The sequence below is a fragment of the Chiroxiphia lanceolata genome, chromosome 20 (genome assembly GCF_009829145.1).
Source record: "Chiroxiphia lanceolata isolate bChiLan1 chromosome 20, bChiLan1.pri, whole genome shotgun sequence".
In the NCBI taxonomy this organism is placed as follows: domain Eukaryota; kingdom Metazoa; phylum Chordata; class Aves; order Passeriformes; family Pipridae; genus Chiroxiphia; species Chiroxiphia lanceolata.
The window spans coordinates 8,879,637-8,904,687 of NC_045656.1; the positions used below are offsets into that span (position 1 = coordinate 8,879,637).

Sequence of the window (25,051 nt, forward strand, 5' to 3'; positions counted from 1 at the left end):
ACTCCAGACACTTGTGCAATAATGAGTCCATTATCCTGGGGGAAAAAAAAATTGTTTTGGTGTAAATAATTATAAGAAAAACAAACCCACACAAATAAACTGTTTCCTGCCAGGACTACTTAAAAAGTTTTTCAAATCAAACTTAGTTCCTTTCAGTTCTCTGGTTCCAGGAGCTGAGCTCGTAAGGAGACTCATGATAAAATTACTTAAGTCTCTCTAAAAAGAAAAGCTCACAAAGCAGGGTTTGCTCCACTTCTATGAAGTGGACAGAATAATTTGGAAATCCACAGAAATTCCTCTCATTTTTTTCCTCTATTTACCTGTGACTTTAATACAGGAGTATTTTCATAGAGATTATCAGCTTCAGGAGAGGTTTTGCGCTTTCCATGTGGACTATTCCAAACTGCTGTAACCCTGAAAAACAAAAGGGTTCTATGTGTAAAGGAAAAAGTGAGAAACAAAAGCTGAGCTGCCTCAGCCAGGTGGGAGGTGCAGCACTGCTCCCCCTTCCCAGCCCTGAATTCTTTGTGTGAAGTGAGGTGTTCATTCCCAGTCCTTCCTGCTCTCCAATTCACATGGCAGCTTGCAAGCCTAAAACAAAGGAAATAAGTGGTTTGGTCTAATATCTGTGCTCAGATTACTGCTATTGAACTGCTCGGGCAGTGGAGAGAAAAATACATGGAGGGTGCAGAAAGACAGAAATGAAGTCCAAAATAAGTTGAAATGGAGCCTGTTTGTGTGGGGGTTGTTTGTGACTCTTAATCTGTCAGTTGTTTCCTTTGTGCCTTTCCTTCCTCCAGCTGTCCTAAGCTTTCTACAATGAACTGAAATATCCTGGAATACTTGAATCAAGATATAAGTTTTTAAAAAAAAAAACAACAAAACACTTTTGCTGGCTATCTTGACAGGAACTCCTGCTTGCAGCTCACCTGGGCTTGGAACTGCAGCACTGGTATTAATAATGCACTGCTGGACTGGAGGGGTCTGGGGAACTAAACTGGACACTCGCTGCTGCTGGATTAGTTGTGTAACCTGGGTGTCTCTTAAACCTTCTGGTGGCTTGCTTGCACTTTAAAAATCTGAGCTGAAAAGTGGCATTTTCAAGGAGTAAAGTGTTGATGTAGAGTCTTGGTCCCTCTTGGTGCTCCTGTGGATGTGTCAGACACCCGGCGATACCTGCAGAGAGTAAAACCAGCACTGCTGCTTTAGGTCAGGCTTTGCAAAAACAGCCCTTGTGAGTGGTGCAGCTCAATCTGGGAGATGAGCTGAGCCCTGAACCTTAACAGGAGCTGAAGCTGAGGGTGGTTTAGGTTCTGTGGGCACAAGCCAAGCAGATATGGCCAGTTGTGGGCTCGGCTCAGGGATTGTGGAGCAGCTGGAAGCAAAAACCTCTCCCAGTGCCCCTCTGAGAACTGCCAGAGCTCGTGACTCAGAGCCCAACTGGGGTGACTGGGAGGTCCATAAACGGCTTCCAGGGCGTAGGGCAGAGTCTGGAGGGCTTATCTAAAGCTGGAACTGTGGCAAAACACAGCTCATGTGAGGTGTCTCTGTCTGCACAGGCAGAGCTGCACTGGACTTTTCAGATGGCCACAAAATACTGATGTCACAGTAATATTTAAGCTGTGCCGAACCAGCTGTAGTGACCTGAACTTGCACAGGCCGAGGAGGCAGGAGGATGGTGGAGGAGTTAATAGGAGGGTGGTTGCAGCCTTTTCTTCCTCCTGAAGGTTGATGGACTTTACCTTCGAGGTGCTGACGCCATGTTTTCCTTATCTGCTCCCCACTTCCTCCTGCCAGTTCTGTGTCTCAGATCTCTGCCAGGAGGGCACGTTGTGCTTTCTCCTCATTTGCTGCCTTGGAGTTTCTGCTTTTTTTTTTTTTTTTTTTTAATGCACAGCCTGAACTTTATCCTTTTTTCTGTCACTACTTCCTTGAGCAGGTTGGACATAACGATAATCATGCAAAGCGACCTCTAATTGGAGACATTAAAGCCAGCCATCACTGGCAGTGTCAGTTTGAATGGATGTTGTGATTATTCCTCAGAAATAATAAGCTGGGTGGCTGGGGAAGGGCAAGGAGAGAATACTGACAGATTATTTTTGTTTGCTGTCAGTACCGGAGGATAAACTTGGATTCTTCCAGTTGTGCCTTCCCCTGCACAGGTCTCTGCTCCTACAGAAAGCAGCGTGGGCACAGCCTTACAAAGCATCTGCTTTTCATGTTCTCCCCAGAGCAGCACTGTGGCCCTGGTGAGCAGACAGTGGCACCACGTGCCTGCTCCTCCTGCTTCTTGTCCACTCATTTTCAGAGCTCGTGGCTGCCGGGTTGGAATTTCCACCAGCTCTGTGCTGTGGGGCAAGGCCTGGCTGAAGGGGGAATAGAAACCAACAGCCACGTGGTGGTAAAATTAATCCACTGGTTGAAATGGTTGTGTTGGTCTGGTACAACCAGCCCTGAGTACTCGGTGGGGTCTGTGGCACTCGAGGATGCTCCAGGTACGGGATCCTTTGCCCCGAGCCCCGTCTCCAGCCAGCCCCACATACCAGACATCAGAGAAAATCATGAGACATTTTAATCTCCCGACACAGCCAGACAGACTGGATGGACATATTTACCAGCCACCTCCAGACCAAGCTTTTCCCTCTTAATCACCCAGCAGATTTCTTTGTGGGTAGTCGTGCGCTGCCGTCGGAGATAAACCCGAGGCTGGGCCGTGCTGTGACTTTGTGGAGAGGTGTAATGACTTCATGGATAAGAATGGGATGAGTCGTGGCCTGGAGCAGCACTCGCAGGATGTTTCCCATGAGAAGCAAGCTTTTGTTTTTCCAATATATCTTAATCAAATATAGCATGACATGTTCCCCCCCTGTGGAAGGGCTGAGTCTTGAACCCAGTGTGAAAAGCAGAGGAAAACAGATTTTTAGTGCATTAAGTTCAGCAAGGAGTTCAGTGTCATATTTTTCTTGCTGGCAGACATATCACTTTTCTTTGAGAAATGTTGCTAAATTAAAGCCAGTCTAAAATTACATCTTCCTCCAAAATAAAAGGTTAAAATTAGATGTAGTTGTTCTTGTGCAGGCTGTGAAGGGGCATGTGAGAAACCAACACTTGATACGGGGCTTGTTTAGAGCTTTAATTGACTTCCCAGTCTGGGTGCACAGAATGATTAATAATGTGAAAATATGATTCATTTTTAATTGGATATTCAGCCACTTTTCCTTATGGTAAAGACTTTCTGTTGTAAGAATTACAGAGATCAGCATGTTTTGAAGGATTGCGGCTCCTGATTTTTTTCACATGTGGCTGTGCCTTCTCCTTCTACTTCTGCGGATGAATTTCCAGGCATAATTTATAGATGAAAAGATTATACCTTCTAGAAATTTCATAAAAGAGCATTTAAAGTAACGTATTTCTGAGGATTAGCTGTGTCATTCTGACTTGGGTGCCTTCAATCACTGGAACGAGACTCCTTTGAAGGCCCGTGAGTTCAAGAGTTCGAGGTTGCCTTCTCAGGGCTGTGCCATGAGGGATCTCCAAACTCCCCTGAACTGCTTTTGCTAAAAAACAGATTTATGTTGAGTTCATCTCCACGACCAGATCTTGTCTGGTTTGATTTGTAAATTGTACAGATATTTCTAACACATCACATTCCAGCCTGACCACAGGCTCCTTCTGGTCGTCAGCAGTGGCGAGCAAATGTTTCTCACCCGAGTCAGCAGAATGTTTCTCAATCTCTTCCCTGTTAGCCCTTGTTAGTGCAATTTAAAATCAAAAAAAGCCATTGGGAGAGGGTGAGGGAAAGGCAGTTGGCATTCAGGACTTTACATGCCTTGGATTTCAGGGACTCTTCCTGGTTTGGCGAGGAGCTCGTCAGTGAAATCACCCGGGCTTAGTGTTTGTTCTCTGCCCTGATGGGGTTTGAGGGAGTTTGGTTTGAGGGAGTTCTGCAAATGCCCTTTTCAAAGGCAGAGCTACAGGGAGAGCCCAAAAGGGAACATCTTAGAGGATCTCCCAAAGTGTTCAAACAAACTGAGCTGTTGCAGAGAGGCGAAACCCTGCAGTCCTGCAGGGCGGAGGAGGAGAGGGTGGAGGAGGCGTTATTTGTGAGGAGGATTAAAAACCTGTATAGGAATTAATCCCTCTGCACAGGGAGGAGTGCAGAGAAAACAGGAGAGGATTTTCAGTCAGGGGTTTTCCAGAGGTGGCACCTAGAGCTCCTTGGAGGTTGGTTCCCTGTTCCCCTCAGAGTTAAACCAGTGCTACTGTTACACCTCAAGCAAAGTGGCACCTCCATTCTGGAACAGCCCGTGACCCTCCCAGCCAGCCATTGTTTGGAGGTGCCTGGTAACCAGGGCTTTGGGGAAGTCTCCTGCTCCCTGGGAGCTGAGCTGGAACAGAAGCAGATGTTGGGATGTTGCTCTGAGCTGTGGAACGGTGTCCGTGTGACCCCTGGGACGGAGGGGAGGGCATGGATTGTTCTGCTTCCCTTCGGCTCGGGGTCCAACACCCCACACCTCATCGCTCCCAGTGAACCGTTGGGGCTTTGTTTCTCATTCCAGTCAAAATGTGGCTTCTGTGGGTTCCGTAACTCCAACTTTTTTCCATTATAGGACTGTTTACATTGCACTGGAAGAATTATGGCCCATTGGCGGAGGCTTCAGGTGGCTCCTTGGCCATTTACAGCTGTTTGGGGAAATGCCTTTTTTTTCCATTGGCTGCTTCTTGTGAAATTTTTCCCCTCTGCAGACATTTGTTGAGACTGGGAGAGCTCTCCACAGGAGGGGTTTGGGGCCATTAAGCCATTTCCAGGATGATGGGAGAAGCTGCTCAGGGCAAGCAGCTCGTGCAGCAGCTCTAGTTGGGCATTTTTGTGTTGCTCTTCTGAGATTTTGGGATCTGCTTTACCCTCCCTGAGTGCACTTTGGGATGAAACGTTGGTAATGGCACTACCAAAACCTTACAAGGAGTGGGGGCCTTGTTATAATTGTGATTAAATTTGTCTTTTTTTACAATTCTAAAACTGAAACTCGGAGTCCCCTCCCAGCTGGCTGGAGTCACCCTGTGTTGTGGGGTGCCTCCCAAATTTTGTGGAACTGAAAGCCACACTTTTTGATTCCCACCCTGGCTCTCACTGCCTTGGCAGCCCCCTCACCCTGGCTCTCAAGGGAGGGAGGGAATGGGCATTTACAACTCAAACAGGGGGGATTTCCTTCGTGCAAATGTGCTGTTCAGGAGGGGTTTATTGCACATTTCTGCAGGTGAAACCAGTCATTGAAGGGGGATGGCTCGTTTGTCCCACAGGAACTGCCAGGGAATGGGATTAAATTCCCTGAGTTTCAGCACTGGTTCCCAGTGAAAGAGGTTCCCAGGTTTGTCAGACCTAAACAAATCACATCTCTCTATTTGAGTCATCAGGGACAGATGCAAAAAGGGAGTTGAAACTTCCCTAAAATTGTAAAGTACCTGGGAACCTCTTATCCTTATTTCTCCTTGGCAGCCTCACCCAGTGGCGTGGCAGAAGCTGAAAGGCTCCTCAGCCTTTTAGTGGATCAAAAGAAGCTTTTTTTTTTTTTTTTTTTAAAGCAGCTCAACTTTGCACTTCAGACATATAAATAAATATAAAATATTTCAGATCTAAAAATCAAATCCCAACCCTTTACACATATAACATTATCAATGTCCAAAAGGTGAAGCACTGAGTTGAAGCCTTAAAGGTATTTTAGCGTCAGGGACGAATGTGTGGGGGGATAATTTTAACTTTTATCCTAAATAACATAAAGTACCATTGACTTCTCTGGTTTTTTCCAGGGTCCACACATAGCATCAGTCACTCTGGCTGCTTATGAGTGTAACTCAGTGAACTTCCCTGAGCCTCCTTACCCGGATCAAATCATCTGCCCCGACGAGGGAACCACCCAGGGATCCATCTCCCTGTGGGCCATCATCTCCAAAGTCAGGCTGGAGGCCTGCATGTGGGTAAGGCTGGGGTGGAAAACTTCACTAGTTTCATTTATGCACTGAATTCTGTGTCCAGAAAGGCACAAAACATCCTAAATTAGCAAAATGACAGCACCTTATGCTGTCATACACCGAGGTGAGGTGTGCTGGGAGAAGAGTTGCCTGGTGAACCTTCCAGCCCTGATGGTTTTAATGTCCTTCAAGGAGGAGGAGTAGGATATTGCTGGGATGTCTTTTATCTGCTGAGTGCCAGCAGAAAACTCATGTGCTTGAACACTGGTGGTATAAAGGTGAGTCTCTGACAGGGGATCTGCCCCTCAGATGTTCTGGCAGCTCTCCCTGCCTGCACTTAAACGAGGAATAATTCCAATTGTCTGAGTGCAGTGAAGCTGCAGTTGCTCATAGGAAGGACTCAGGCCCTAAAATCACAGCTGAAATGGTTTTTTCTGGCTTGCAGCAATAGATTGGATTAAAGGAAAAAGTGTTACGCTGCACATTTTTATGTATTTTATTTCTGTTTCTCTGCCTGTTTCCACATGGCAAACTTTGCACTTAAAACAGGAAAGGCAGGTTAGCTTGGAGTGAATCAGGGCCTTAGGAAACGCTCTCCCTGGAACTTCCTTTCCATTCTTCTCTTTTATTTTTCTCTGCAGCTTCTTGCAGGAGTTTAATTTTTGGAGGATTTTGGTCAGATAAGATGTTTTTTTCATTACCACACGGATTATTTTGAATTGCAGTTTACACAGATGCATCTGCTGGGAACTACATGCCAAATTAACTTTATTTTGCTGCTGACTTCCTGCTCCAGCTGATGATTTAATTCCTAAATTCTTCGTTGTCCAATTCAAATGCAGAGAGGAGGAAATTCTAAAAATACAAAGTATCTGCTGTCTGCCCTTGTATTCTTTAATATATAAGACAACTGGTCATGACAACTTTTTTAAATTCTCAGCAGCTGTGTTAGTTACAAAAATTCTAGTTGGGTTGTTTGAATTTACAGATTGAAGTCAAAATAGTAACAGAGAAAGTGGACTCAAAGCCCTCTCAAGAAGCCAAATACACCTTAAATTTCACTTCTAACAAGAGCACAGAATTGCCTTGATAAGAAACTAAACATACTTATAAGCCTCTAAATAGAAGATTTCTTTTTATTTTCTCCCCCCCACCCCCCGTGCTGCAGTTTGTTTAATGGAGAACCAGAGTAATAAAAATGGCATTTGCAATTACGTTTCTAGGGTTGCAAAATAAAAAAATGCAGCTCAGGGTAAACATCTTATTGCTTAATCCCCAGCATGTAAAAACTGAGCTATGAGGAGAATGAAGTCGTTCAGAAATGAGTTAATGGAGCTGCAGGCACTGGAATCTCGGGGCCAGAGCAGCCCCCGGGGAGAACAACCAGTGCCTTCCTGGCTGAGCTGGATCAGAGGAGGGAAAGAAAAGGGAATAGGACAGGCCTGGAATGTTTGTATCCCACTTTTTCACTCTTTGCCTCCCCCCTTTCCCTTTGTCTTCTCGCCTTAGAATTCCCTGTGAGTTACCTTCTCGCTGAACTCTGTCTCCACTGGCTTTTCCCTGGGGAGCATCCTCTGTCTACCCCTGGTGTCTCGAGCGATGTTATGCTTTCTTGGAATGTTTCATGAGTACATAAACATTGCTCACTAATTTCCTGTAAGCCAAATCAAGTTGGCAACTGCTGCTGCCTCTTCCAGCGTGTTTCTTTTGTCCTAATTCCAGTTCGCTTCTTATGGAAGCTGCTGGAGAAACTTATTTTTTGATTCTGTCACTCTTAAACTAAACGTCCACTCACGCAGAAAAAATCATGGGGATTCCACAGAGTGAAAAGGCTGATTTTTTTTTTGGGGGGGGGGAGGAATAAAAAATTGCATTTAACTAATTTTTTGCTTTTAAACTGGATTCTGGAATATTAAATTCAATTCCTAATCTGGGGAGGATTGAGCGAGCTCAGAAAATCTCTTTTCTTTTCAATGGAGCCAACAACTTCTAATGAGATCTGAAGTTGGGATAAATACTGGATAAATGCACAAGCCGAGGGATTATGGGGTGTGTGGAGATCAGCCTGTTTCCTGTAGACTTGTGAAGTTTTGTTGAAAGGCTCCAGAGTGGAATCTGGCCAATCTTTGTGTTTGGAGGGAGACAGGAGGGTGGCAGCAATACAGTCCAGCTGTGAGATGCTGAAAGCAGGTCGGTCCCAGTGGGGACTAAAATCAAATAAAACAAACCAAAGCTGCCCAGGCAGAGGATCCTGCAGGGCTGAAACGTGGGGATTTATCTGCACGAGGGGTTTGACTCAGAGCACAAACCCAGCAGTGGCTGCTGCCAACTTCAGCCAGGCTCAGGGTTTTCCAGAGGTTAAAATCCTTGCTGGTCCCCTGCACGTCAGTGCTGGCCATTTGTGCTGATAATGGGTGTTACAGGGATCAGATATCTCTGCATCCGAGGAATTATGAGGTGAAATGAAAATGATGCTTTTTGCAATCACTCAGAGTTGGCTCCCCCAGCCCTGGCTGCAGAAGGACTCTCAGGAACAGTCTCAGAGGTGAATGCCAGTTTTCACAACCTCCCATCCCACAGGGACAAGGAATTCAATAGTGCCCTATATTTTTAATGTGTTGCAGCCTTTCTGGGTTTTGCCTTTTTTTTTTTTTTTTTTAACAAGAAATAAGGGGAAAGAATAAAAGTGTTTAATTGCTCAGGATTAGCAGAACAGGCAGCCTGTGTCCTGAGCAGGATCAAATCTGTTTAAAAGACTCTTTCTAGTGGAGTCATTTCCCAGTTTCCTTTTCTGAATGTATTTGTGTGAAAGAATTTTGATTAGCATTTGCCTTTCCAGTTTGTTGTTAGTCCAAGGAATCTCCCTGTAAAACTGGCATTCAGAGTTAAATGGTGAAAATAGCCAATGTTACCAAAAGCAGTTAAATACTTTGGATCCCTTAATTGCTGCTTTTTTTTGGGGGGGGTGGGGGGGGCACTGAAGGAACCTCTCTCCAGCAGACATGAAATCATATGATTTTTTGCTGCACTTCTGAAATGTTTTGTAATAATGAGCATGTGACTTAGCCAATTTAAAGCAAGTTCATGTCCAGTACACACACATGCAAACCTCTTCCTCAGTTCACAGAACGAAGCCAAAGCAAATTGGCAGAGCCTGGAGGAGCAATGTGACTTTTTGTTCTTGCATCACCCTGAGAACATAACCTCAAGTTAATTTTTCTGAAGTGTTGTTGCTACTGTTTTCAGCCTTATCTTCCCCTCGTGCCAGAAATATGCAGATTAATGAAGTTCAGCTTGTTGCACCCGTTTAAATTTTTTTCTGCTGTGGAAAACAAGGGCACAAACACGAGAGGCCATGCACTCTGTGAGCTTAAACTGAGGGTTTAACAGCTCGGGCAGCCCTCTTTAAAACCACAACCTGTTGATTTGGAATCAGCACAGCAGCTGGAATTCTTGCTTGCAGCTGCACACAGGGCAGGAACAAAGGAAGTTGAAAAGCTTCAGAAGGAGCAGAAAAAAGCATTTGTCACTGGAGAGAAAAGCGTTTGTTATCGGGGAGAAAATCCATCTGCGAGGAGCTGAGCCTTGGCACACCCCCAGCCAGTGCCCAACTATTGGCTCTTACCTGCCCTAAATTTAAACCATCCCCACTTAATTCCAAGTTCCTGTTTCCTTAGCCTCTGTTTATCCATATGTTCAGCCTTAGCTGTCTCCCTTTGCTTTTTTTTTTTTTTTCCCCTCGGTTAAGCTAAAGTTGTGTTTTACCCACAGGATTGAAATGAGTCATTTGATGTCCTGAGAAAACAAATCTAATTTTCCTGTGGTGAAAAGCAGCCATCCTTTCATCTGGGCTTCTCTTGGCTGCACTTATTCCGAAGTCTGAAGGAGAGGGAAAACCCGAGATCAAGCTCTGCTTAACCTTTTTTCCTTGCTCACAGCTGTAGTAAAACTCGAGCCTGTTTTCTAATAAACACTTGCACCGAGTCTCATGACTGGACGAGTAAACTCCGTGACAGCACCGGGGAGGAGCTCCCAGATTATTTTGGAGGCCACTCGGGATCAAGGGCTGTCACATGCTGGAGAATGTGTCTGGGATCATGTGGTGGGGTGAGACTGCAGGGCCCTGCTGAGTCAGGGATGTGGGATCTGCCCTGAGAGGAGCTAAACAAGGAAAAGGGGGATTCAGAGGAGCAGCGTTATGTTTGAAATCATGGGAAGTTCTCCTGGTGGATGAAAGCAAACCTCTCCAAACAGCTGGTCCCAGCAGTTGTAGTGATCTGAAATGTTCACAGGACTGTGCATGTCACATGTTTTCTGTTGGAGAAAATAAATGAGAATTCCTTTTTTCCCAGGGTGCTGGCACAGCCATTGGAGAGCTGCCCCCCTACTTCATGGCGAGGGCAGCCCGGCTCTCCGGTGCTGAACCCGATGATGAGGAGTACCAGGAATTCGAGGAGATGCTGGAACATGCAGAGGCTGCACAAGTAAGAACAGTGCAAAACAATAATTAATAAAACACGGGGCAACTAGATGGAGTAAATAACCCCTTCCAATTAAACGAGAGCGGGCCGAAAATCACTCGGTGTGAGCTCACGAGGGACTTCCCAGGGGTGGGAAAAGATCCTGCACTGGGGGGAGATAGCTGTGGTGATGGCAGGACAAGGATGGGGCTTGTTGGAGCAGAAGCAACAGTGCAGCCAAATATTTGCTACGAGTGCTGCAATTATTGAGACTTCCAGGAGCAGCACAGGGAAGGTGGGGGGGAGACAGTGGGCTGAGAACTGGGGGCAGAGGAGCTGCTCGGCCCCAGTCAGGGCTGTTGGGCTGCACTTAGAGCCTCCCTGGGCCAGGGGATGGTTCTCAGTCCCAGCTCATCCCTTCCAGGTGATATTTGACTGGGGAATTTTTCTCCTGATGTGAAAATGCCCCCAAACTGCTCCCAGTCCCTTCGTTTCCTCAGTGGGTTAAACACTCTCAGTGTTTCAGCACAGTTTGCCACCGATGCTCTCCATCACTCGAGCATTATTGTGGCTAATTTTTCCTTCGGGTCAGGAGTTTGCATCCTGGTCACAAGTTACTGATGCTGTTTTAGAAGAAATTAAGCATTTTTTCCTTGTACTCCTTGCCACTGAATTTTTCCTCTGTATTTTTCCTTCTTATCCTGTTTTGTCTGCCACTAAGTTGAAATAAGTCATGAGACTGCTGTTAAAAACCAGCAGATGCTATTTAATATGCACTGATGTCTCTGAATTCTTCTGCCAGGGGAAGAGATAAATATATATTTATTTTTTTTTCTCCTTCAAAAGATGGATGAAGCTTTTCCATGAAAGTGGTTTGTCTGGAAATACTAAATGCAATCTAGTAATTCTAACAGTAAACCCTGTGTTTCCTGAGAGCCTCCCCCTCCTAGAAAGTTCCAGAGGGTTTTTCTGCTGTTACAAATAGTAATTTCTTCTATTTTTTTAAAGATGCAGCAGGAGGAAAAAAGCATCTGCTTTGTTCTTTACTCTCTCATCAATCTTTGCTCTGCAAAGTAACCCCTGAGTGTATAAAATCCCCAACTGCATAAAAATCTACTTGTGGTAAAAAAAAAATAAACACCCCAACAATGAAACCAGTGGAGCTCATGACTGGAGTGTCTGTGTTTCCTGAAACTCTCCCAGCAAATTCTATGTGTGTGCAGTGGTGGGAGCAGCCAGAGCTGGTTTCCAGAATGCACAGTAAGATTCTTGGGCAGAAGATTTTTTTGCTAGAGAGCATTTTGTCAGGCCAGGCCAAACTATAGCTGTACTGACTGCCCAGAGTAAACAAGTGGCCTTGTGGAATTAATGAAGAAAAATGATGCTGTTATTTACCACTACTTTTGATTTTATTTTTTCTTGGCAATCGGGTTTGGGTTGAGACGTGTTGTTTTGTGGATGGATGGCCAGGAAAAAAAAAAAAAACAACCAAAAAAAACCCCAACAATCTTTTAAACTCCACTTGTGGTTTGGTTTCTATAAACTCTTCTAGCGTGAGGCTTTGACAATCTGATTAAATTGCATTGTGCTCATAAAACTGACAGTTCAGTTTTTTCCATTTGCTAATGTGACTTCCTTTTTTTGCTTTTGGCTTCGCTGGTGTTTTCGCTGGATGTCTGTGGGAGACAGGCCTGCCTTTCCTCTGACCTCTGCAAATCCCCATCTCCAGCACAGCTTATCACTGCTTGTCCTGTCATCTGCATCCACGAGCCCGTGGTGATGCCTATTTTTAAATTGCTCATTACCGATTTTTATTACCTCCATCGGCTTCTCCCACTCTTCCCAGGGCTTAGGAAAACACGGGGCAGGATGTGACAAGTGCCCTGTGCCCTAGGGGATGCTCCAAATGCTTGATGGCAAATGACAGGAGCCTTCTTTCAGCATAAAGGTCTCAGTTCTGTCCAGGCTTTTGGAAAGGCCTGGGAATGGGTGTTGGATTTTGAAGAATGGCTGAGCTGCTCTTTGCCCACGAGGCAGAGCCAAATGGTTTGACGTGATTCCCTCTGTGTGTGTGTGTGTGTTGTTCAGAGAGCCTGGGCTGCTGTTTCCCAAAAACAATGGTAGTTTGGAGAAACAGATGAGGATCTTCTCTGGTGAGAATGGATCATGCCTGTAACATCCAGCCTGAAGGATCTGTGAGGGGGAATGTGCTGCTGGCTGGGCACTTAAAAAAAAAAACCAACCAGAAAAACAACCAAAAAAGGATTAAACAGCAGAAAGGTTCAGTGCTCCAGTCAGAGTTACACAGAGTAAAATGCTAGTTACTTTAGGGAGTCTATTGATGGATTTTCTGTCCTGAATCTCAGATCTGAGTGACCTGAAGCTGGGTTTTGAGAGAACTCCTTGGCCTGCGGGTGACGTGTGTGTCTGTCTTGTACTTCCCATTAGCACCCTTCAGAAAAAGCCCCTCATTTTAAAGGAACACTCACTTCTCCTTTCCCCGTGTCCCTGTGTGTGCTCACCAGTGAGTTCCAGTTACACAAAAAGGGAGTGCTGGAGCTTCTCCTGCCTCATGGCTTTGCCCTGGACAAGGAGGGTGGGTTTGCACTCCGGGCCCTTTCCCCTCACACACAGTGAGAGCCCAGCACAGAGCAGCTCCCTCTGATTTGTGAGCACTCAGGGCAGCATTTAAAAATCACCAGTGTTTAAAACAGTATCTCTGTCGCCTTTAACTCTCTTCCAGTGGAATTCCAGAGCCAGGGAGTGTTTTATCAGAGCTCCCCTTTTAGCCACAGGGAGTATCCAGCGCAGCAGCCTCTCAGTTAGGGGAAGTGAATCCTGCTCAGTGCTGGGGCAGCACATTGGTAATGCCAGTGCACACATCCTTTGTGCAGCTCGTGTCTCCACACACGTGTGCAGGGACTCTCTTGCCAGTTGAACACTTGCTGACTGTTGAGTTTTCCCATCGTTTCTCTGTCACGCTGAAACACTTAAAGCTGAGGGAGGTTCCTGGTGAAAATGAAGCTTTTTAGAGCCTGATGACAGTGCTGGGCCTTGCTGTATCTTGGTACTCCTTGCTGAGAGGGGAAAGTACTGATATCTCCGTGCATATCTAACCCTTAATGACTGTAAGTGTTTGGCTTCATTAAGTGGCACATTTTTAAGGACTAATGATTTACACACGGGGCTTTGCTCCTGTGCAGCCTCGGGGCAGCCAAATTTCCACGTAAAAATATTTTCTAGTTGCCTGTGTTACTATCAGCCACTGCTGTTTGTTTACTTTCCAAGCCCTGTCCTGCCTCTGGAAGAACAGAGGCTTGGAAAGGGGTTAAATCCATGGAGATGCCGGGGCTGCAGCAGGGCTGGTTTGGAAATGACTGGGTGCCATCTGCACTCTGAGTGTCAGTTGTTGCTGGGACCTGTTTTTGCCTCCACTGAACCTTTGCTGGTTGTGGTTTGTCTGGCCATCACATGACTTCTCTGAAAATTCCCCCTCCCCTCCATTTCCAGTAAACTGTTTGAACAGGAGTGACTCAGACTGAAACCAGCTTCCCTGTAACCACAGGGCTTGTTAAAGAATTTGTCAACGTGGACTCGAGAGGGTTTGTATTAAACTGAGCTGCAACTGCTTTGGTTGCGTCAGGAGCTCCAGAGAACGACTTCCTGCCCTGCAAGGAGTTAAACTGATGAACTTTTGTGATAGTGACACTTGGACACATGTTAATCCCATCTTTCCAGCGCTCCTGAGAGCCCGGGTGCCTTTGCCTGGATTGCTTTTCCACCTCTTCACGTGGGGTTTCTCTTTGCAGAGGCAGAACAAAGTCCTGCCACACCCAGCCCTGGCTGTGGGGAGAGCCCAGTGCTGTGTTCTGACACGACACTGTGACTTCACTCCCGTGGAATGATTAGATTCGACTAATAAGTGAAATCTTATTTAATTAGCAGTGTAAAAGGTGGCCAAATTAAAAACGGATCTCTCCCCCGATTCGATTTAATTAACAGCTCCTCTCTGAAAAATTCCTGCTTGAAAGGGGTTCTCTGGCTGCTGGCTGGTTTAATCAACATTTAAGGGTATGTGGTGCAAGAAAAAAAAGAAGTTAAAGCAGACCACAAGCAGGTTTTTATAGAGCACTTATCACAAAAATGGAAGTGGAGGGGTCACGTACAATCACTGGGAAACCTCCACTTCTTTTTTTTTTTTTTTTTTTTTTGCTTTCCCAGAACTAATTTATTTAAACTGAACATCAAATTCCCCTCATCATTCCTCTTGCTCAGTCTTCCAGTCACCCCCTTTCCTCATCAGCTTCCCCTCTTCATTAATTGTGCTGCACAATTAATGGAGGGGTGGTCACCAGGAGACTGGTGCTCACACACTCCAGTCCTCTTTGATGCCTGGATTTGTTAATTAGTTAATCTTACCTCTTTAATCTGTAATTAAATAGAAATTCAAAACTAATCCAACCTTGAAGCTTCACTCTCTATGAGTGCTTGGGAGTGAGGTGGCAAAGTGACAGTGAGCTAATAAGGTGTGGTGGGTTTTTCACGGGCAGTGTAACGGGGGAACAGTCTGAGTAACAAAATTACTGAGTCGAAATAAGTCTTGAAATGAGTCAATGAAAGCTTTAAATAAGAGAACTTCATCTAGAGAACTTCCTGAGAAAAGAGGTAGCAAAGAGTTAATGGAGGCAGAGGGGAGACAATCTGTGAGTAACCCCTGTGTGAGGCAGCTCCTGGCTGGAGCTCTGTGGGCACTGGCAGGAGCAGGGGAGGCTCTGCATTGTTCTGTTCATTTGCACACCTGCTCAGATAAGGCAAAACCAGCAGTGGGTGTTGCATTACTAATTTCTGCTGGTGAGCTGGAGGTGACTTTCTGACATTCTGCTCCAAATGTCTCTTTGTGGCGAAGTCTGTTCCCTCAGACTCACTCACGCAGCCCCCCTGTTATTCTGGTGCTTGGTGTGTAAGGGCAGAAATCAGAAATCATCAAGGCAGGGAAGAAATCCAAATTACTCTGCAGCATTTTCACTCAGTATTAGGTCAGGAGAATTTTTTTCAGTGACAAATTTCTCACCTAACAACACAGATGAGAAATAATGTCCCCAGGGGTGCTGGAAATTTTGGAAGCTGCACAGAGGCTGTGGAGAAGCAGGTAGCTGGATTTGCATGCTCTGCTCTGTGTGTTGGGAATGCCCAACGCGAGCTCCTAAGGGGAAAATGAGGTCCTAAATAATTGATATTTCACTCCCCAATATTCCGAGAAAGACCAATAAATGACCAAAAGCTGGGTCAGAAAAGCTGCTTCAGAGTATTTTTTCCAGGGAGAGCCTTCAATAACTTATAGAAATGACTTAAGAGTGTCATAACCAAGAAAATGGCTGCTTTCCCCCCCCCTGCTCCAGACACTGTTTAAATATCTGTGTTGTACAAGAGTCTGGTATGCAGAGCACTTGGAGCTGTCTGGGAACCTCTGAGGGAGAGCTTTGCTCAGAATTGCCCATGGGGCTCTCAGGGAAGACTTTTGTGTGCTGGAGGCTTTGTCAGCTGGGGAAGAAGTTCCTCACTTCTGTTCTACAAGTGATTTTTTGGTGTGTGGGTTTTAATCCTTAACTTATTTCTAAGTTCCTTGTGGAGAAACTGTGGTTTTTTTCCAGTGCTGATGGCCCTCCTCAGACTTGGCAGAGATTGAAAAAGTCAATTGGTTATCAAAAGTCAATCATTTGATTAGCAAAAATCCCTTCCTTTCTTGGTGGTGGTGGCTGAAGCAAAGCAATAACTTCCTTCACTCTGGCAACTACCTGGATCTGAAACTGCCTGAAATTAGGACCTGATTGGTTTTAATTGGATTTTAATGGAATTACTGTGAGTAGATTGGCAGAGCTGTGGCTTTGGGATCAAAGAGCAGCTCGGGGGGGGGGTTTGGGAGGCAGTGCCAGCCCAGCTCTGACTGGGAGCAGAGGCTGCAGAGCTCAGGGGCTGCTTGTGGGAACCAGAGGGGTCAGAGGCTCTCCCTCTCCACTCTGGAATGACAGGAAGACTCATCTTGAGCAGGCCCTGAGGCAGTTTCTGGCCCCAGCCTTTTGCTCAGAGCATTTGTCCATGGCTCAGGTTCCTCAGGGATTGTCAGGCCAGGTCTGGGAGCCCTCAGGACCAGGGGCTGCACAACCTCCCTGGGATATCTGTCCCTGCTCACTGCCAGGTCTCCTGTGAGGTGTGAAGAGAAAGTAGTGCTTTAGCAAGGAGAAACATCATTTTCCTTCATGTTTTTGTGCAAAACTTCCAAGTGGACACCTTGCTGTTGTGGCTGCACAGCCCCGGTGTGAGGAGCAGAGGTGGCAGGGGATGTGGTTCCAGGGGCCTCTGCCCTGCAGGACACATCTGATAAGACTGAAAGGACAAGCTCCTTCCTCTTCCTTCAGGCCATTTCCTTTAATTGTGTCTTATTCTTTGCAGAATTTCTTTATTCTTACAGTATGAAGCAGAAGGGCTTTATCTGGAGAAGGCTGAGAGCTTCAGTTCTGGCTGTGGAAAATGCTGGCTTAAATTTGAGTTACAGACCCACTGAGCTCTGTAATGTGTGTTAATTTGGGGGTTTCCCTTCCAAAGCTGAGCAGGGTGTTGGGCTGTGACAGTCTAAAACCTTGAGCCTGCAGCTCCTGAGATGGAGCTTGTTATGAAGAAGCATTTGCTGGTTCTTCCCACAAGAAGAGGGAAATAAAATGGTTCTTACCCTGGTACAAATGGTTAATGAAATTAATACCTGGAAGTTCCTGATGGATTGATCTAGAGCTGGTTGAATTCTTGGGGAGGAACCATAACTTACCATAGAGTGGATCCATTTCTTGGAATTTTCACACCTTTGCTCCAAGACAGGCTAAAATTAAATGAGCAGGGAAAGCAAAGCCTGCTGTTGGGATGGACACTTTGTTGTGCTCTGCTCCCACAGGACTGGCAGAGGATTCAGCTCCTCCCAGGGCCCTGTGGCTCCTCAGGTCTGTCATTTCTACCACCACTTTTAAAATCTGAGGACAATGAGTTGAACTGTGTTTTCTATGGAAAACCTTCAGTTTTTCTGACACAAGGACTAACTGTAGTTACTCATAGGTCTGAGTTTCCAAACTCAGATGCCCCAAAGACGACCAATTGATTTTCCAGAATTTAATGTCCCAGAAAACCCCAGACTTTTTGGGGAGTGTAGCTTATTTCCTTCCCAAGCTTTAGCATCTGGAATGTCTGTTCTGTGCCTGTTGTGTGTAAATACCTTTCTTTTATCTAATTTCAGTTCTTGCTCAGTTCTGCCACCTTCCCTTGGCTGCTTCCAGCAATCCTTGAAAACCTCCTCCAGCTTTCTCCTTTGACAGCCCAGTTTCCCAGACAGGACCTTTCTTTCCCAGATTCCTGAGTGAGAAGTAGGTTTAAACCTTACCCCTCTCACCCTCTGCTCTCCAGGCATCAGGATGGAAATACCCTCTTTTAGTTTGCCCCTTCTTTACACTAAGCTGGAATTACTTTGGAGAAAGCTGGAATAGGGATCCAGAGCCTTTCCCATACACATTCAGATCCCAGGAATCATTGGAGCTGATGGAATGGGAGATCATGAACCACAATCAGAATATTCCTGCTTGTAAGTTCCTCAGGAGATCTGTCACCTTTGGTGCCTTGTGTGAAGTGGTCACTGAGGGATGAACTGTTTGCTGGATTTGATCCCTATTCTCCTCACCTTCTCTCCAGGTTGGTGTGTTGCTCACACAAATCCCTGCTGATCTCCTGTCCTTGCAGGGATGTGTGCTGGGCCCTCCCATCCCACAGGGAGCTCCCTGACTTCTGTGGAGCTGCTCCTCTGCAGTTAATCCATTATTCCAATGAGTTAATAATTCTTCCCAGTCCTCTGAAATCCTGGAATCCACTGCCTGACCACAAATGGTCATTCTCCCATAAGTTGTGTTTGATTCCATTGTGTTGGGACAGAAAGCCAGAAGAAACAAAATACTGAGCAGCTCATTTTTAACATAACTCAGATGTTTACATAAAGAGGGGCACTGTCTGTGTAGGCAGCTCTTTAAATGTTAAGGAATCTATAATTTTGATAATCTGAGGTGGTGCCTTCGGACATGGGCTTCAATCTTTGGGGGGGAAAATGTGTTCTCCTCTTGAGATTATTATTTGGATGGTTTAACTTTTTCTAGTAAGAAAAATGTTGTAACAGTAATATAAATTATACTGAGACCTTAAGGGAATGTCCACTTCATCACATTCCAGTCACACATTTGGAGTGGGGGGTCTGCCCTGGGATGAACATCCATCTCTGCAGCAGCTCCAGTGCCCTCCTGGGTTGTGGGGAACCATCGAGGTGCAGCACATTCCCTTCAGATCCCTCTTTGTCTTGTTATTTTCTCCATGTTCCTCCATGCTCCTGTTTTCTCTCAGAGTAACAAATCCTTTGTAACCCCTTCCAGGCCCTCCAGAAATTTATTTTTAACTTGTTCAGGGCACCATCTGCCAGGTGATGAATATCCTGCTGGAGCAGTTCCATGAATGCATCACTGACTTCCCCCCATCCCACGTTAAGGCCCCGGGTGATCTTACAAGTAGGGAACATGTACACGATGGACTTGGGATGCAATTTAGTCTCAGATATTCCTTCCCTTCATCTGGAAAGTGCTTGAGGTATTTACAGCAGCAAAAAAAAATGGAGAGGAGTTTTTCCAGGCCTCAAATCACTGGAAGTTTGGGTCGTGCCTTTCAGGGATTGAGCTGGTTTGTGATGGGAGGTCGTGGCTTTCCTGATGCTCCTAAAATCTGATTGCAGCTCCAGGTTGGAGAATAAACTGTTACATGGCATAATCTGGGCAGGCTTTTGAGCAGAGATCTCTGGGGAAGTGTTAAGGTTGTTCCTGTAGGGATTGTTCAGATCTCCTTGATACCATCAACTCACTTCTTCTCCATCAACCACCTCTGCTCTTGGAGAGGAGGAAAAAAGAGGCTTCACAATTTCATTGTGAGCAACAAATAGTGGCTGTTCTGCTTCCTGATTAATAACTCGGTGTTACAGAGGGAAAAGGGGGAAAATTGATTGATTAAAATAGTTTTTTGTCTTGAGCTTGTCCATTTTTGTCTCGAGATTTGTCCAGATCCGGTGAGGAGTTTGTTCCTCACTCAAAGGCAGAGGAGCTTGTGCAACTTCACTGAGGGAGAAAGAAGAGAGAGAGAGTAAATTATAAATGGAAACCAAAGAAAACAGAGGGGTGGGATGCAGCCTTGCAGTTAAGATTGTCTGTTAAGTGTGGTTAAGATTCACTGTCAATAAGGACATTTTTCCAGGGATAGAAGGTCCCTGTTTGCACAAAGCTGCTCCACAAGGCCCCTTTGGAGGAGGAACACTGTGGTAAATCCCACTTTGCAGCAAAACATGTCATTTCTCTTCTCTGTCCCCTTCGTTTCGGGGGTGTGGGAGGGGTGTTTTTTGTTTTTTGCTTTTGTTGGGATCAATGAACTGATCAAACTGAGCAGATCCCAACCCACCCTCCCCGAGCTGAGCCCGGTGAATCAGCCCTTCACCCCCGACCTTTTGTGCCTCTTCTGTCCCCCCCAGTTGTGGGGATGTGATGATTAACCCAGTGAAGTCATGTTTAATCACTTCACCTCCCTCTGCCTGCGCTGCAGAGCTCACAGGAAATGTGTTCCCAAACCCCCCCCCAAACCAAACCACCCCTGAAGGGAACACGGCGAGCTAAAATGTTATAAAGAATGAATCACATTTAGCTCAGAGGCCACTCTAGATCCTTTAATTTGGGGGGAAAATGTGGTGCCTGTAAGTAGCTGAACTTTTGTCTTTTTTCATATATATATATTTATATAATTTATTTTTTAAGTGCTGAAAGTTGTTTGATTTCAAACTATTCAAAAAAAAAAAAAAAGAGAAAAGATTGTTCCCTGTGCAGGCTTTGGAAGAGAAAAAATATCATTGTGAAATAGGTAAAAGTTGTGAAACTGGGGGTTGTGTTGTCGGAGAAATGAAACCTTGAAGGGGTTTTATTGTTGCAGATGTCACAAAGATCAGAAAACAAGATTTAAGGAAGAGACCAAACGGAAAGAGTTGTGAATTTGTTTCATAAAGTCAATATTGAGGCTGCAGATACATAGTTTTGTTGCAAACCTGGTGGGTTTCTTAACCTGCAAATTATTCCTGCCTGTGATTATGTTCTAAAAATGCAGTGTCCATATTTCTGATTATTTTTGTGGTTAAATTGTAGGAAATAGGGAAAAAAAAATCCTTAATTTGTCTCTGGGCTTATTTAGAAAGTTTGGAAAAAATAACAGGAAAGTTTGAAAGCTTCAAAAAGTGAAAAAGTTTGGAAAAAAACCTGAAAAGGTTTTTGAAAAAGACTTCCAAAATTTGAAAAAATTCTTATTTTAAAAAGTTGGGAAAAAAAGGAAAACAAATTAGAAGTTCTGGAGTGAAATTTTTAGAACTTAAAAATGTAATTCCTTGGAGACAATGTAAAACCAAAACTTGAAGGAGAAACCATCTGAGTAAGAACTTGAAAAAAATAAACTTATGAATTAATAAGGAGAAAAATTGCCCAGACACTGGTTTTGTTTTGGAGGGGGGGGGGTTTGAGATAAACTGTTTTTTAAAACACTTTCATAATTGGTTTTATGAAGTAATAGTAGTAATAATAATAATAATAATAATGGTGTTGTTATTATTATTATTATATTATTATTGTTATTGTTGTTATTATTATTATTTAGCTGGAGGGAAAAATTAGTTTGAAGGCAGCCTTGAATTCTGCAGCAATCAAGAAACGTGGGTGAGGAGGAAGCTGTTTCTTTTAAGCAGTTTGATTAAATTGTTGCACTGGGCTTGCCCTGAGTCAATAAAGTCAATTTATGTATAATTTTAATAATATATTTTATTTAAAATAAAGTATTAGTTTATAGGTTGTTTGCTAGAGAGTTTATTTCCAATTTCTGTGACTATTAATACAACAGTGTATTAGAAACCCAGTGTAAAATAATGATAAATCACCTGGTTTGGGGGTTGTTTATTTATAATCAGACATTCAGACCCCAAGGTGTAACTCCTGCTCAAAGGGAGCAAATTCCCCCTCGCAGAATATTCCACAGGGTTTTTATATTCTCCTTAAAATTAAAATATCCCACTGTAATAATTAGGAAATCTCATTTATTTGGCTTTTTTTTTTCTTTCAGTTCAAGGATTTGCTTTAATTTGGTTTATTTTCCCAAACGTTAAGAATAATAAATAGAATTATTCTGCCTTCAAGTCATTGGTTTTTTTAATTTGAGAATTTGACTATTTTAAAGCCCAGTAATGGAAAAAAGGCTAATACTTGAAAAAGGGGTGTAAAAAGAAGCAAATGGCTTTAGCACAGATTTATTCTTTTTTTTTAATCTGCCATAAAGAATTATGTCAATTTTATGGCTCAGAATTTAAATAATATGCCAGGACATTGTCAAATAATTGTAGTTTTCTTGCATTGCTGTGTAGGATTGAAGGTTTCATCAGAACTGTGACAAAGTTAAAATTGCATAAATTTAAATTTCCTGCATTGTCCTGTCGTTGCTTTAGTCAATAATTAATGACATTCTAAATTCTACAATTCAGTGGTAAAATGTGGAATTTAGAATGTCATTAATTATTGATTTGAGTAATTTCCTTGTGTAATTTCTCTGAGAGTTTCCTACAAAATGTTAATCTGTGGTTATTGCTTTGCTCCTGGAAAATCGGCTTTTTATTGCTTCTTTGTGGGATTTTAAACAAGAATTCATAATTATTTTTTCATGTTTGCTATTCCCAAAGATTCCCAGCTTTCTGTACCTGCCGTGGCCAAGGCTGAGCAGGGAATTCCTGACCCTGCTTTTCAGTTTTGGGACAGTTTTGCCTCAAAATGATTTTTCTCCTCTTGTAAATTCACTTCTCACATTCAAATAAACTGCTTGTGAGAATATTTTTGCTTTTTAAAATTTTATAATAATTTTATACTAAAAGTTATATTTATTTTCTTTTGGTTTTTTTTTTTTTTGTTGTTCCTGAGCATTTGGCAAATGTTGAGTCTCAGGAGAAAGTTCTGATCCCAAAATAAAAGCACGTTCTGAGTGTGTCACAGGGGCTGCACCTTCACTGCTTTGGAAGTATTTCAGCTCCAACTTCACGGATTTTATGGAATTTTACAAGTCTCTTGTAGCCAGTACCTGGAATTGGGTGTTTTGCTGAAGATCCTGGGCTTGAGAGAACAGATCTGAGGAAATAATGGCATTATTGTGTTTGAGAAAGTGCCTTTTTAGCACTGAAGGAACTCATTCCCACTGCTTGGTTAAGGAATGAGGCACGAGCAGTGCTGGCATTGCAAAGATAGGGGGAAATAAATACTGGAAAACCTGTTTCCAAAGCACAGGGAGCTCAGTGCCACCGGCAGGGATTGGGAAAACAAAACCCAGTGGATGTGGGTGGTCAAAGTCCCACCCTGAGCACTGGGAATATCCCTCTGTCTCCTCCAAGCCCAGGGCTTCAGACTGGCCTTTTTGGTTTAAAATTCCTCCCAGTTCCTACTAGGAAAATCCCAAAGCAAGGAGGGCACGGGAACCACAGACATTTGGGATTTGTTCATTGGGGATTTGCCTCAGGAATCCTTTGTTTTCCTCCCTGCAGGACTTTGCTTCCCGGGCTAAACTGGCCGTGCAGAACCTGGTGCAGAAGGTTGGATTCTTCGGGATCTTGGCCTGTGCCTCGGTGAGTTTGTGCTGGGAACGGGGGCATTTCTGGGCACAGGTGGAATGTTTGGCCATGGAATTAATTGTTTGCTGTTTCTGTGCCCTCCGTGGTGCTCAGGGAAGCGGGATCTTTGTGGGATTGATGTGGAGAAACCCCAGTCCTGGATTAGAACCAAACACAGGGAATTCTGCATAAAAGCACAGCTAATTTATTATCCCTTCCTTCAGCTGCACCGTTGGGCTTCGACACTGGCTCTCCTTGGAAGGTGATGAGTTTGGGATAGTTTTGTTTCCTCTTTAATCCATCAAACCCAAAAGGTGCAGCAACAGTGCTTTATCATTTTCCAAAGATTAATCAATTAATTCTCCAGTTCAGCCTGGAGTGGGGAAACCTGGAAAAACAAACAGGTATCAGGTCACTAAAGTTGCGAAAGGTTTGTCAAAGTGAGGAAAACTTACAAGACATTCCTAAAATTCCAGAGGTGTGTCCCTGTTTCAGGCCAGGAGTTCTCCCTACCTTGGAGGCTGAGGCCTGTCTTGAATCCCTGCCCTGGGAATCTGCTGGAATCTATCAGGATTTCTTTAGGTGTTTATGTACAAGGGGACAGTGCTTGGCATCCTCAGATCCAGAGGTACACATAGATTGAAGGGTGGAAAACCACCTGGATGAACCCTGACTGGGGTGTCCATCCTCTGTGATCCTAAACCTGCTCTTTGGGTCATTGGGAACCAGAGAGGGCAAAAAGAGGAGGGAAAAGTCAGTCCTGGCTCTGGAGCTACAAACTGCTGCTGGTTTATTTTCCCTCTGAGCAGGAGGTGATGGGAGCATCCCCAGCGAGGGGGTTTTAGTGTTTTGAGTAGGATAATGCTGTTCTTTCGGGGTAGAAATATCTGGAATTTGAGGTTGCAATGTCTCTCTGGATATGCTTGATGCAAACTGGTAGGAATGGTGTGCCTTGTTCATCCCACAAAAACCGTGGGATGTGATTACAGGGAAGGCAGTGCAGGCCCCCCATGGTCCCATTCCTGTGGGATAAGCACAGCATTAGGGTGAGGTGTTCATTCCACAGTTGCCCAGCATCTCCCAGTTTCCTAAACTGTGGAGATGACAACACCAAGCGTTACTCAAATGTGAGCTGGACAGGATTCATCTGGTAGTTGCTGCACGGAGCTGCTGTTCCCTGAGCTCTGGGAACTGGCTGGAGGTTACAAACTGTTCCCAAATCTTCCCAGCCCTCAGGCTGCGCCTTCCCTCCTCTGACTCACCGTGACCCGGGACACATCCCTGTGACCCAGGACACATCCCTGTCCCAGCACAGCTCAGGGTGGCAGGGATGAGTTCCTGGGGCAGCTGGACAAGGGAGTGGGAATAAATGGAGAACACGAGGAAGGAGCTGGTAAACACGGGAGAGGTGACGTGTAAACACTTTGTAGTTCCTGCTGAGTAATCCTTAAACATTTGCCGAACTTCTCCCCTGCTCGCTGCCCCGTGCCCTGAGCTCCGGCCGGGCGGGGGAGGGATGAGGAGCCATCGATCCACCGGGAGGCACCTGGGGATTTGTTAATGTGTTTACTGAGCAACTGCGGAGCAGCTGCGAAAAGGGAGAGGCCCGGGAAAAACAGGGATCCAGAGCCGTGCATTTGCATGGCACCTGAGGGAGAGGAAGGGAGAGAAAGGCAGAGAAAGCCAGCCCCCTTTCTATTCCTTCTTGCTGCTCCTCTGTGTGCTGGAAGGTGCCTCCTTCACTCAGAACTAGGATCTTCCATGAGGATTTTAAGCAGGGGTTTATGTGATGTGTTTTTTATGACTGGAGAACTTGCTCCCAGAGTGGTGGTCCTGGCCCAGCTGTGGGTCGCTATCTGTCGAGTGGTGGCTTCTAAATGCTACA

The 25,051-nt window shown here is 44.8% G+C and overlaps 1 protein-coding gene across 4 annotated transcripts in view; it reads left to right on the top strand.

The window, feature by feature from the left end:
- The window catches only part of VMP1 (vacuole membrane protein 1), a 58,726-nt gene that overhangs the window by 17,560 nt on the left and 16,115 nt on the right, over positions 1–25,051 (top strand). For all 4 annotated transcript variants that reach the window (XM_032707348.1, XM_032707349.1, XM_032707350.1 and 1 more), the window contains 3 exons: positions 5,809–5,976; positions 10,323–10,454; positions 23,101–23,181. In XM_032707348.1, coding sequence (XP_032563239.1) covers positions 5,809–5,976; positions 10,323–10,454; positions 23,101–23,181 — 381 coding nt within the window. The remainder of the gene's footprint in view (positions 1–5,808; positions 5,977–10,322; positions 10,455–23,100; positions 23,182–25,051) is intronic.